The sequence below is a fragment of the Ursus maritimus genome, unplaced genomic scaffold (genome assembly GCF_017311325.1).
Source record: "Ursus maritimus isolate PB19 unplaced genomic scaffold, ASM1731132v1 scaffold_26, whole genome shotgun sequence".
NCBI lineage: Eukaryota > Metazoa > Chordata > Mammalia > Carnivora > Ursidae > Ursus > Ursus maritimus.
In genome coordinates, this window is record NW_024425119.1 from 20713073 (window position 1) to 20727764 (window position 14692).

Consider the following 14692-nt stretch of genomic DNA (forward strand, 5'->3'; position numbering starts at 1 on the left):
ACACACACACACACACACACACACACACACACACACACACATTCTAGAATAATCTATGTAAGGGTTAAAATTCAGCCCTTTAAGCCTAATAATATTCAGCCAATACTTCATGAAAATACATTTATAGAGCCATTTGGAAATAGCTGCATTAAAATGTCCTGCTTGGTCTCCAATTGTTCAAGCAAGGGCACTGCAGGGGATTACCCCAGGCAGGACAAAGACAGGGAGCCCTAGGCAAACACAAGCAGCTGGAAATGAGTATCTCTATCAAGTGGGAAACCCTGCACTAGGCCAATACTGAAAAAATACTCTTGTTCCTCAAAAGCTCACAAGATGGTATTGAGATCAGCAGATAAGGGCTTTCAGAAAACTGTAATATGTGGATATGTAGCTATGTAGATAACTGTGTATGAGATAGAATTGAATGAATTTGATAATAACACTATAGAAGTTATGGGAGGTCCAAATAAGAAATAACTAGTTGAAAGGAAGAGAGAAAGAAAGAAGGAATTGTGGGGGCGCCTGGGTGGCACAGCGGTTAAGCGTCTGCCTTCGGCTCAGGGCGTGATCCCGGCGTTATGGGATCGAGCCCCACATCAGGCTCTTCCACTATGAGCCTGCTTCTTCCTCTCCCACTCCCCCTGCTTGTGTTCCCTCTCTCGCTGGCTGTCTCTATCTCTGTTGAATAAATAAATAAAATCTTTAAAAAAAAAAAAAAAAAGAAAGAAGGAATTGTAATGAAGGAGATTCGCTGTGGCATCTCAAAGCACACTGGCGGGGCGCCTGAGTGGCTCAGTCGGTTAAGTGACTAAGCCTTCAGCTTAGGGCATGGTCCTAGGGTCCTGGGATCGAGCTCCACATCAGGCTGCATCAGGCTCCTTGCTCAGCAGGGGAGCCTGATTCTCTCTCTCCCTCTCCCTGCCACTCCCCTTGCTTTTGCTCTCTCTCTGTCTGTCAAATAAATAAATACAATCTTTAAAACATAATAAATAAATAAATAAATAAATAAATAAATAAATAAAAGCACACTGGCTCTCCATAGGACCCTCCTTGGACCCTCCAGCCTTGATTCAGAACCTGCTAACTTTCCACAATACAAAGAGGATCTCGTATCGCTTCTTGGCAACAATCACAGGAGCAAGAAAAAAACAGTGGATAAAGGTAGGCAATGGAATAACAATAATGATGATAGCTAACATATACTGAGCATTTGGGGGAAGTGTAATAAAATTAAAATTAACATGTTAAAGTATATAATTTAAAATGGGATGCAGAATTGTACATCTGAGTTAGAGTGTGAGTGATTTGGCACATTTTGCCGAAATTCAGGGAAAGAAGGGATGCTTTGTTCACCAACAACACAGAGCCTAGCCCACTCAGCTCTATTTCTGCCTAACTAGCACACACAACTTTCTTCCCATAGGAATATGAATGAAGCATATCAGTTAACTGGTAACTTAGCTTCCTGATAACAAAGTAAGAATATTTCACTAAGGAATAATAATGGAGTAAGGGCACAGGGATATATACCATCCTTTATATTGCTGCAAAGTGATTTTCCAGGATTTCTATAAATTAGTCATTTCAGAATCTCAGCAGAAAAATACACACATAACTTAAAAAAAAAACTATTCATTGAATTGGTTTAGTTCTTTGTCATGACTGTGCACACACAGAATGATGTAGTGACTTCTGCTTCCTAAGAAAAACCATTTTTCCTTATTATTCAGGGATGGCTCCTTGGTCTTGCAACCACCACAAAGCAGCACAGAATTCATGTGCACACACTTTAAAAAGGAAATGTTTCCTGCTATCTTACTGCTGCAACTGACAGATAAGATGGGACTCTAGTTTGTATTTCTTTAATCATCTCTTTTCTTCAAATCTATTTGCTAGCACAAAGTTGGAAGTCAGTTGGGATGACTGAAAGCCCTCGTGTATAAAAAGACTATTTTGGATTTCTTTTAAAATTTTTTTATTTGATGGGCTTTAAAGAAGATTGCTTCCTTATCTCTTCTTCACTTCATAGCAAGTTGTTATCTGGTTTTGTACATAAAGGATACCATGGATTGGCTTGTTCCCCGTCTATTCCATCTTTTTTCTAGCTTCCTGCGAAGCTTGATTATTTTAAAAACTGCCTCTCCTGGATTTCTCTGCAACTAATATTCCAGATGCAAATTTATCTTACCCATTAGATGCACTTGAGGGAGATCTGGAAGGAGAAGATGAATTGGAACCCATCTTCCTGACTCTCTTTCTGTCACAAACAGTTGTGACCATGTTAATGGCAATGGCAGCTAGGGCTTTCTAATCTCTTAACCACAGTTATAGCAGTAAATTCTTGAACTAAGTAATTCCAGGACTCACCTCTTGACTCCCACTTCTCCATTCTTCTAATGCTTTTTTAAGCACCTAATTCCCAATAAGAAATATCTTTCTGCTAAAAAATACCTAGGAAGATTTCTGTTCCCTGCCTTAAACCCTGACTAATGCAATTATATCTTTCATTCCTTAATCTGAAGATGCAATATATGAACCAGGATTTTTACATCATGCTTTGTGTTTTCAAAGTACATGGAAATGCATTATCCACATTGATCCTGACCACAATTCTCTGCAGTGGGAGAACAGGTACTGCTCTCTCACTGTACAGATGAGAAAGCTGAGTCTTGGAAGAATTAAGTGACTTAGCGGGGCATTCGGATAGTAAGAAATGGAGAAGAAATTCGATCTCACATTTTATGACTTTTAGTAATTTCCTTTGACACTGAGAACTCCCAAAAGCAAATGGAGAAGAGAGAGAAAACACATGGATGATGGCCATGAATCAACCCTTCTATTTTCCTACTTTAAAATTAAAAAAAAAAATTTTAAAACATCATCACATACTAAGACCATTAAGTTTGACTAAAGCATCTCCAGATGAACTAGCAGAGATGGGCTATTTCATGGAGAATGTGTCTTTGGATTTGGTAGAGCCTATGACTCAACTTTATCAGCTCCCTCCTTTGAAGACTCACTGCTATTAACAGATATATGTAAGGTCCAGTTCTGTTTTCCAACTCTGTGAACTCCCTTTCTGGCTAATCATCTGGTCAAACCAAGAATGGCTGGAAGACTTGGGGAGGCCAAGCTTCAAGTCTCCATTTCTCTCTAATGGCGGTTTCACCTAAGAACCACCCCCCTCTCCAACTAGGGTTCCTTAGAAATAACGATTTCTCTATCTTTCCCTTTCACTGCATATGTTTTAGTAAAACATTTGATTTCATTGCTCAGAAACCAAGAATGAAAACCTTAAGTAAACAAGGCTTGATTTAGACTACTTCAAAAGTGGTGGAATTCTCTCTCTCCATATCTACCACTCCTCCACTTCAGAACAGTGTCTAACCACAGGGTTAAGATCCAAGAGCTCTAAGAAGCAAACTTCTGACCATATGGTCCCCAGTCCCTGAGAGTAACACCAGTCCTAAGAAAACATTCCAGTATTAAAAATCTTCAAGATCATTCCACAGCCAACCTCGAAACGCTAGAATTCCACAATTCCTGACCTTGCTTCCTTCCCTGCTTGCTTCCTTCAGTCTCAGATGACTCAAATGAGAAGGGCTAGGAAAACTATTACTTCTGCCCCTGCATGGAAACATTGTGTGATTTCTTCACCAAAAAAGGTGACAGCTATGAAGGAAAACATTTATAATGAAGAAGAGAAGAAAGGAGATGAAAAGAAGGAGCTCTGATTAGTTAGGCAAACTCAATTATCTTTTCCCTATGATATCAAGATACACAAGAAACTATATTGAAAGGCAACAACAAACTATACTAACCTGGGGGAAGAGAGAATAAGTTGAATTGTCAATGGTGAATGAGTATAAAAACTCCCCATCGTACCACATGCTCTTCCCCATGGGGGAATTCATTTTAGTCATAGCAAAGAGATGGGCGGGGTCACAGCAGTCTTCCATCTGTTTCCTAGGAGAGAAAATAGAGAAAAGAACAGCAGGTTAAGTGAGCAGCAGACTCATTCACTTGTCATTCCCACCGAGATGTGCAGCCTTACCTCAGTGCCAGCTCACAAAAGCACCTGTGTCTCCAGGGTGATTAGACTACTATTAATTCACCCTTCCAGCCATCAAAATGCATGACTGGAATATTTTTTAATAAAACAAGTTTTAAAAAAATGTATTAGCTCTCAGATGCTGCTAAAATATGTCTGAAGGCAAACATGATTATTATAATTGCAGATTTGTTGACTGACTTAAACATCCAGGTCCAGAAAAAGATTTGGAGGGTCTTCTGGAGACTGCTAAGCTATGCAGCTACAGCAGAAATGTACCTTTATGGTGATTTAACAACCACGGGGATAAGTTCAGTGACAAGGCACTTTACATGAGCTGTATGAAGTAGGGGATGCACAGAGTGGCCCAAAATGAGGTACACCCCGCCAAAACTGGGGACAAAATTAAAGAACAAAGCATGAGGAAAATCCTTTTAAATAGAAACAGAATGAGACGAGTGATGTGATTTCAAACACTAGTGAAGAAGCCTCTGCGCTCTAACTGGTATATCTCATGGGCCTTTTTGGTTCTTGTTTGGTCTGACCTCTTAGCAGTACGGGCACAGTTCAGCACCATGACCTTTGAGAAAGGATCCCCACCCCTTTAGCATCTGAAACACCAGGGTCTCCTGCGTCGCCTCACTCCTCTGGGCTGGTTCACAGGCTGCTCTTCAGTGGAAGCCCTGTTACTAGTCTATAAGCCAATATTTACATTCTTCTCAATTTAAAAACCTGTCAGAAACCAACACTGTTTACTCCCTGAGCTCCCAGGAGTAAAAGAGCTCATTCCCCAGCCCTACCTTTAGAAGGACCAATAAAACAAACTGCTAACATAAACCACTTCTGAGTGGTGCCCCCACACAGACCTGCTTGCTCGGACATCTTTGGCCACCACGGGATAGAAGCTTAAAGCTGAAAGGGAAAGGTAATGTGGAGTACTTGGGTTCAAACCCTGGCTCTGCCATGTACTGACTCCATAACTGGGGAATATCCCAGCTTCACAACCAGCCTCAGACATTGTTTTTGAGAATTCACTGAAAATGTCCAGGTGGCACACACAGTACAATTTCAGTACATGTCATTATTATAGAGCCCCAACTTCACTGTAGAAATGAGTACACCGAGTCAGTGTCTGGAGCCCAGCCCTCTTCCTCAGCTGGGGGCCCCGGCACTCTTCCCACCCCACAGTGCTTTTTCCAGCGCACTTTGGTTCACTTTCTCTTTACAAGGGTTTCCATAGAAAGGACGGGGGAGAGGGGCTCAGGAAGAAAGCCTTCATCCTATTGAAGTTGCTAGAATTTGTGGGGCGCCTGGATGGCTCAGTTGGTTAAGCACCTGACTCTTGATCTCAGCTCAGGTCTTGATCTCAGGGTCATGAGTTCAAGCCCTGCGTTGGGCTCTATGCTGGGCATGGAGCCTACTTAAAAAAAAAAGGAAAAAAAAGTTGCTAGAATTTGTGTCGCTTCTTGCTCTGACATCATCATTCCATTTCTCACCAGCTGTGCCTCTTTCCTCTCCTCCTCCATCTTCATTAATTCTTATCAGTGTTGCATCACCCAAAATGTGGCCTGAAACGGAGGCAGTCAAGCTGCACGGTGATTTGCCTGCATTTTATCAAAAGAGTATCCTAGACACTATATTCCGTCAACATAAAATTAGACATGGCTTAAGACTATCTTTGGGGGGCACCAGGGTGGCTCAGTCCATTGCGCATCTGCCTTCAGCTCAGGTCACGATTCCGGAGTCTGGGGATCAAGCCCTGCATCTGGCTCCCTGTTCAATGGGGAGTCTGCTTCTCCCTCTGCCCTTCCCCCTGCTCATGCCCTCTCTCGCGCTCTCAAATAAATAAATAAAATCTATTTTTAAAAAAGACTATCTTTGGAAGTAAGGAGAATTATCATAGGCTGACTCAAAATTTTTGAGCCCCTATTACAGGTCTGGTGATATTTTACCACTTTTAGTTTTTACAATAACCCTAACAGATAATTAATAAACTATTATTATTACTCCCAATTCATATCTGAGGAAATAGAATTAGAGCCGTTACAGGACTTAGGTCACACCAGTCCAAGTAAGGCTTTTTCCTCTGCATGCTGCCTACTCAGAACCTTTCTGATTCACCTTTACCTTTCTCTGCCCTGAACGAATGCTTTCTAAACAATGGCTAAGCACTTGCAATGTATCTGGTGTCTCTAGAGATATTTTTGCACTTCATCCTCACAGTGAATGACCTTGGAGCTAATAGCTTTAAGACTCTTTTTTCAGGAACTTATCATGGGTCATGCTTTGCTCCCAGGTTGGGTTTTTTTTTTTTTTCCTAACCTCATGTCTGGTACTTCCAACCAGACCATAGCTCTCACCTCCAAACCAAGCTAAACTTGCCATTCAGTACAAAGTGCTACTGGAAATTCAGAGGAGAAACTGGCCACAGCTGTATGATAACACCTCATTTTGTCTAGAGCCTGGCAGCTTATATATCCCTTTCACGTTGGTTTCCTCTTTTCATCCTCAAAAAAAACTAAGAGTTAATTACATTATCATAAACTTGTAATGAAACTGAAGCTCAGGCCAAGAGACTTGTTTAAGTTCATTAGGCTAATAAGTGTTTGCTTAATTATTAATAAAATGTGTGTTAGATGGACTCAAATTTACATCTCTTCCTATGGCATCACCATGGTCAGAGCAATCAGACCTTTGTGGGTAAACCAAATACTGAGCAGAAAATGAGAGTGTCACGTGTATACAAATATTTTTAAAAATCCAAGAGCTATATAGCAAACTTGTAATAATCATATCACCATTTGCAATATGGGAGTGCTTTTCCTATCATAACTCTCAAACCTTCCCCTCCATCCAGAATGCCTCCCCATCGTCCTGTACCATGCCCCTCTCTGGAAGGTGGCCGAAAAGGGATCACAATGTGAATGTGTGTGCACTCCCCAGGCCTGGGAGGATGCCACTAGCTCACTGGCCACAGCAGCAGCCACAGCAATAACAGTGGTAGGACTAGTACCACCAGCAGTAGTAATAGTAACTATGGTAGAAGCAGTAGTCATGATTTTTACAGAGTTCTCACCTAACACTGTGCTAGGTGCCTGGGATATAAAATCGAATTAAAACCAGACCTCTCTTCAGAAAACATACTCAAGAGGTGGGCAACCAACAAGCAAGTCACTACTTATGAAGGCAGGAGGATGTGACCAGTGCCACCACAGATGTGCACAGACAGCTGTGGCTACTCAGAAAGAGGAGGGCATGGAGTCACACTCCGGGTTCCAAGAAGGATTTCCTGCTCAGAGTTTTGCTGGCAGGAAGAAGGAGGAAGCCAGTCATGTGAGGCAGGGAAGCTGCTACAGAGGTATGAGACAGCAAGACACAGTCCCTCATCAGAGTGCACAACACAAATACTAAGTCTGCAATGTCTCCAAGAAATTGTTGACAGCTGAATATTGAATTGTACCTCCATCCGACCTGCCAGTGATCCTGGAGAAAAGACATATACCAACTCTTACATGTTTAGTCAGTTTGGTCCCCCTCCCCTTTCTCGTGCTTTGCACTGAAGCTGCTTATTATTTGCCTCTGTTTTGCAGCAGACAATAAAATCACGGGGTCAAAAAAGCAAAAGTAAATCCATTTTTATGTTCAAGTTTAAATCTGCAGATTATTAAGTTTCAGATGAGTGTAAGTTGAGTAGTGAAGCCAAAATTTAAATACTTTTTATGATCCGAATTCAAGCTTCAGCAGAGTTCATATCAAATGATGCCATAGTTGCATAGAGAAGGTAAATATGAAGCCTGGGAGCCACTTGCTAAAAACTCACCCAGGTTCTCATCCCTTTCTAATGAAAGCCATGCGTATCAACTAAGCCAAGAAAACCACCTTCACTGATTGTGTCTACCGATAAGAAAGACTGACTGTGTCTACTGACGAGGAAGATTGAGGTTCTGGGGAAACTAAACAGGCAAATAAGGGTGAAAACCCACGCACTCAGGTAATAATGCCCAGTATCAAAATGAACCTTGCTGAGACTCTCTCAGATGCCATGTTCAACACTTTAGTCACCAGGGATGAAGAAGGCTGGGAAGCTGTCACTCCAATGGCTGTCCCTACTGGGCCCCTTCCAAGGAATGACTGAATTTGAGAAAGGAGGGGTGAAAGGGGAGCTCTACTGCTGTTTCATGTTTGGCCAAAAGCTGCTGTTCTACTTCAGCTTCATACCCAGCTACTAGAAGGCTGAAGAGTCAAGTAGCCAAACATCCAATTCAATGCCATTTCTGCGTCCCTGAATGTGCACGTGACAAGCGCTTGTGTAAAAATTTACATCACCCTCATATCTAAACAGGGTATTGATGTGAGCAACACACACAGGGAGTGCTGTTGACTAACTAAATATGTTTGTAACTAAATATGCAACTTAACAATCTGGTAAGCAAAAGGTACAGCACAGAGAACAGAATCAATGGTATTCTAACAGCGTTGTATGGAGACAGAGGATAGCTACACTTGTAATGGGCAAACAGTGTAACATCTAGAGTTGTTGAATCACTATGTTGTATACCTGAAACTAATGTAATGTAACACTGTATGTCAACTATACTCAAATAAAAAAGTAAAAACAAAATAAAATTCTGATGAGCAATTTAAAAGTAACCAGAGTGAAAATCTCTTTATCTGCTTTATATATTGAAATTCTATCAGTCAGATGAAGTTTAAATATATCTCTGGAAGAAGAAAATGCTGATAACAGGGGCATCTGGGTGGCTCAGTCGTTAGGCGTCTGCCTTTGGCTCGGGGCGTGATCCTGGAGTTCTGGGATTGAGCCCCGCATTGGGCTCCCTGCTCTGCTGGGAGCCTGCTTTTTCCTCTCCCACTCCCCCTGCTTGTGTTCCCTCTCTTGCTGGCTGTCTCTCTATGTCAAAGAAATAAATAAAAATAAAATCTTTTTTTAAAAAAATGCTAATAAATTTTTGTGATATTAATTTTACATACTTTTGGATTATGAAGAATTATTGACTACACAGGAGAACAAACTGTCAGTGACAGGATATGTTAAGAGAAGAGTGTATTTGGAAGTTAACTTTAGGAAAAATACTATGCCATTGTTCTGCCAACAAATATTGATAAAGTTTTAAATAACAATGTAAGGCAGAGTAACAGGGTTAAGATTATTCAAATCTTTGTAGAATTAGTTGACACGCTAGCATTCAAAATATTAAACAAACTAGGGGCGCCTGGGTGGCACAGCGGTTAAGCTTAGTCTGCCTTCGGCTCAGGGCGTGATCCCGGCGTTGTGGGATCGAGCCCCACATCAGGCTCTTCCGCTATGAGCCTGCTTCTTCCTCTCCCACTCCCCCTGCTTGTGTTCCCTCTCTCACTGGCTGTCTCTATCTCTGTCAAATAAATAAATAAAATCTTTAAAAAATATATATATATTAAACAAACTAAACTTTAGGAGCTCTATGTAATTTTCAGTTACTTAATTCCATTTAAACAACAAATTTTTCAAGAAAAAAAGTCCTAGCTGGAAACTCTTCGTATCCTATCATGAGAAATTAAATGCCACATTTGCCCCTCAAAATTCTATGAGAAAGAAAACTCCCCAAAACTGACATCATGAGAAATCATCATGGCCCAGTCATAATAGAGAATTCTTCATGTCCCTCTTACCTGCTTTATCCTTCTCTACAGCACTTAACACTATTTACATGCTGTGTGTTTAAAGTTTTGCTTATTGTCTGTCTCGCCAAGTCCCAGAATGCAAACTCCATGAGGAGGGAGACTTTTGTCTTTGAGTCGTTATTATATCCCCATCTCCTGAAACAATTGGTTATACATTGAACAGGTGCTTAATAAATGTTGATTGAATGAATAAGTAACAAGTCGGAAGAAAAGAAGAAAATGTTAGAGAAACAAGAGAATCTCAAGACACATTTTATTCTCACAAACCAAAATTCAAGTTGAAGTCAATTCCTTATGGTTTTAGTCTATGGAGACCAAAAAAATCAAAAGCTTGTCAAAATAACTGCTATGGACTGGTAAACATTTCTCAGTAATAACAGGCCCCAGATTTCCAAGATTTGCTGAGTGGTGACTCCCAAGTTCCTTATCCTGTGCGCTAAATGTTAGTCTGATTACAGTAAGTGTCCCTTTAGGATCACTGACCCACAGCACAGGGAACCACACGAGCAGCCCACCAGGTGATAGTGTTGATAAAATCTGTTTCCTTCATCATAGTGTCAAACTTTCAAAATTTGACTTTCAAAATATCTGATAAGGTTTCAGATTTAATCTTGTCTTCAAAAAGCTCTTTCTATTCTAGTGATATCTGACTTCAGTCAATTATTGATTTTAACGTCTGGCTTTTCGCCAAAAATGTATCTAATGCATTTCCTCCAGACAGCTAAATCAATAGTCCTTATTGTAAACTCTCCTGAATCGAGTTCCTAAAATTCCTTTTAGACTATTATATGTTAACTCTTTGAGTTAGTGTCACAGAGCCTCAGATTCATGGTTGAAAATGTGCCCAAGGTCCATATCAGAGGATGGCTTTGAAAGTGAGATTTTATATGTATGTATATATATATAGACAGAGAGAGTGAGAGAGCACTTAGCACACACATCATGGTTTCAGTAAGTATTCATTTCACTCTCCCTCATAGTTAGGAACTATAACACTCGGCTTGCCTCACGCAATCCTAGATTATGATTGTTTTCCAGATATAATTATTAATAGTCACCTCCCTTCCATTCCTAAACATGTCCCTATTTGGATGATAAATTATATGCTCACTCTATTAAGACTAGAAGCTAAACAGTTGGCATCAAAGAGGGCTTTTCTTTAAGTGAGCAATCTGGTGGCATACAGAGAAATCAGAGATATTTTTTTTATTTCATCCTGAATTTATTCATGTATATATTTTTTTAATGGTTTTTTATTATATTATGTTAGTCACCATACAGTACATCCCCGGTTTCCGATATAAAGTTCGATGATTCATTAGTTGCATATAACACCCAGTGCACCATGCAATACGTGCCCTCCTTACTACCCATCACCGGTCTATCCCATTCCCCCACCCCCAGAGATATTTCTTATTCTAAGTAAGTAAATGGCAGATTTCACCAAGATTATAGGAGGTAGGGTTTGAACCATCATACTTATTTTTCCTCCTAACTTCAAGGAATCTTTGTCTTAAATGATCAGTTTTGAAACAAGCTTCAAAGCCAGGAGTCACTATGACTGAGTGTCCAGGATACAGAATAAGATCTTCCAGCAGTTGCTCTGAACAAGCAGCAGAGCCCTACCCACAGCAGGAGTGGAAGCAAGTGGCGACAGGCCCCTCTCTGGGACAAAGGCAATACCTTCTGTTGTCACAGCATGGACCCCTGTAATAGCTTACATCATTAACCTAAGAGATTAAAAATATACACTTGATACAGAGTAGAGATTTGCACTCATCTTATTTTTCTGTAAAATTGTCTTCAATGGTGTGGAGGAGAAATACTTTCATTAGATTATTGCTTAAAATAATGTTTTCTACAGATATAATTAAAAGTCTCTTCAAAGATTACTCTTCTAGCCAATTTGCCAGGATGACAAAAACAGAGAAAAACAGCTCTTGTGTACTACTGAAGACGGCAAATAATCTTTTATTTAGGAGCATTTTATTCTTCACTTTTGAAATGACTGCATAAGAAAGGAAAAGTGTTCCAAAGAAAGGTAGATTACTGCCATGTGTAATTTGCATTTCTCTAAAACAGGAAGAGCAGACTTAAAGGAGGAACTTTTGGAACATAAATATTTCAAGGATGATCCAGTTTTCCCTAATACATGTTTGTTTTGTAATGTACTTAACACCTACACATCATTATTTGAATTAAAATACACAAATTTTTTTCTAGGAAGGATTTCAATGAATGCTTTTCTTCAGCTTCCTATTTATGCTTACTTGTCCATATAACTAATATCGTCATTGAGAATCGCCTGTTTGTTGTTTTGATAACAGGAAGTAACTGGGCTCCTTTGGACAGCAGTCATTATTTGATTCACTCAACAAATATTTACTGAGCACTTTCTATGATATTCTAGGCACTAGAGACGATTGGGGAGAGGGGACAGGGAATACCTTGCCCTCTCAAATTCTAATGGAGAAGCCAGACAAACAAGGTAAAAGATGTGGCTTGTGGGCAGGGGATGCAGTTTCCAACAGGGGCTAAGTAAGTCCTCACTGTGTAAGTGGACAACTGAGTGAAGACCAGAAGGAGGTGAGGATGTAAGCCATGTGGTTATCTGGGACAAGAGCGTTCGGGTGGAGTCAGTAGCAAGTGCAAAGGCCTTCAGGCAGGAGTCTACATGAATTGTTCAAAAACACAGAGGAAACCAGTGAAGCTCTAAAAGAGAGCATGGGGCGGGCATGTCGGGGGAGAGGATCATGTAGGGTTGTGTACATGTGGTTTTTACCTGCACCACCAACCTTCTTGTGGCATCAAATACAGATCCTCCAGAATAAATCCAATTCCAAAATCATACAAAGACATTTGGATTTTACTGAAGTTGTAATGGAGGCTGGGTCACCACACCATGGAAACTTCATAAATCTTCCAATGGATGCCTGCCTCTCCCCAGACACAATGCTATCCTTTCCTCTCATCACCCCCAGCCATCCTCTCTTCATTGCATGTCTCTCTTATCCAGAGCAATTTCACCCTTCGGCTCTCCAATTTTCACTCCCCTCTAATCACTTACCATCATACTTAGGCATGAGAGAACCATCATACATACTGTTTTGGACTTTTTCCCCCCTTTTGAAAAATGTAGGGATTTGAAAGACAAAGAAAATTTTCCTGTTATATGTGTTTAATCTTTACAAATAAAATTATTTCTCTCTTACTCTATTAGCAGGTCATGGCAAAATAGCTAAATGGATATGCACCAAATTTAGACAGTATGTTATCAGTGGCCTGAAATCTAAAAGAAGGAATGCAGTGAATTCACTTCGGCAGGTTTGGGTAAAGCATAGCGAAGGACAGGTGTGTCCACTCAGGATGATAGCTGAGCGGTTGTCAGGAGAACATGGGGTTCTGAAAATAAGGTTAGATCAGAGCCACCAGCCCATACATAAACCCCCATACTCCACTGAGTTTTAAACTTGCCCAAATGGCAAATGCTCCAAATTACAAATTATGCTGACTTATAACTGGGTTATTTCTCCAATGTACAGGTTTACACAGCAGGATGGAAAGCAGCAGGGATTTCTTTATATAATCATGGTCAATGGTGTTCCTCAGTTGCACTAGGAAGCCAGACATTTGTATTAAATATAAGAATTCTATAAGAAACATCTTTTCTTTTTCTAAGGACACCTAAGTCTGAGATTATTTCTGTGAAAGATGAGCAGACGTTACAGGAAGGGAAAGCACAAAAAGAGTAGGAGACAAGAGCAACAGAAACCACATTATGCGTTTTCCAAATCATACAGATTCTTCTAAACTCGGGAACTGAATGAACAAACATTAAGATAACCAGGGGAGTGGTAAATTCTAGAGGGTGAAGTTCAGGAGTCAAGCTCCCTGAATTCATCTCAGCTCTACTGCCTATTAGATGCAGGACAGGAGCATTTGTCCTGAAATTTTTCCAGACCCTAATTGTCTCTTTTATGATTTAAGGCACATACTTCTGTTATTTCTGTGAGTAACTGTTCCAGTATTTGAACAGATTCAAATTTATTTTCCAAGAAAAATTTTGGCTTTGCATTATGACCCATCTCCACAGGGTGGAAGTTTGTATAGCAACACAACACTGCCAGGGATTCTCAACTTTCTTAATAGAATATTAACTGTGCCACCTGCTTCTCTAAAATATATGGGTCTCTCTTTACTCAGCACAATGTCAGCATTTCAGGTTGTCAACAACCTAGGACTGTCATCTAGTTCCCATTAAATGTGTGGTTAAAGGAACAGGTATTCAGGAGAGATGAAAGGATGTGTTTGTTAACTCATTTGCTAGGTGGAGCTAGATTCTTTATATCAAGTCAAGTGATGAATAGCGAGTCGGCTATTCACATTACATAAAGCAACTATTTTGGGGGCGTCTGCGTGGCTCAGATGGTTAAGCGACCGCCTTCAGCTCAGGTCATGACCCCACGGTCCTGGGATCGAGCCCCACATTGGGCTCGCTGCTCAGCAGGGAGCCTGCTTCTCCCTCTCCCGCTCCCCCTGATTGTTCTGTCAAAATATTTAAATAAAGCAACGAAAATATCCACCCTATAAACTTTCATAGATGGGGACAGAGATATTTTCCAGGTCAAACATGTCAACTTAGCTTACCACCAACATATTGTGAAAACAATCAAGCAGGCATTTTCATTGCATCCACCCGTTATCCCTCACCTTGTTGCTATGTTCACTACACTTGTACTTAGTTTTGAATTGTTCTGTGAATATCACTGACCCACATCATGACAGAAAAGTACAGAGGTATTGAGAGGGTTGATGGCAATGGTTCAGGAGAAGCGTAGGCTTGGAAATGGAAACAAGAGTAGGGATGATTTTTAAAACTGAAAGCACTGAGAAAATAAAGGATATTACAAGTATAGATGATATGAGTCATTTGACAAAGAGCGAATAAAGAAACAACAATTG

General features: G+C 40.4%; 1 protein-coding gene across 1 annotated transcript in view; it reads right to left on the bottom strand.

Annotated features, from left to right (window-relative positions):
- ST8SIA1 (ST8 alpha-N-acetyl-neuraminide alpha-2,8-sialyltransferase 1) overlaps positions 1–14692 on the bottom strand; it is a 141499-nt gene that overhangs the window by 87764 nt on the left and 39043 nt on the right. The window contains exon 2 of the mRNA XM_008693120.2: positions 3822–3966. Coding sequence (XP_008691342.1) covers positions 3822–3966 — 145 coding nt within the window. The remainder of the gene's footprint in view (positions 1–3821; positions 3967–14692) is intronic.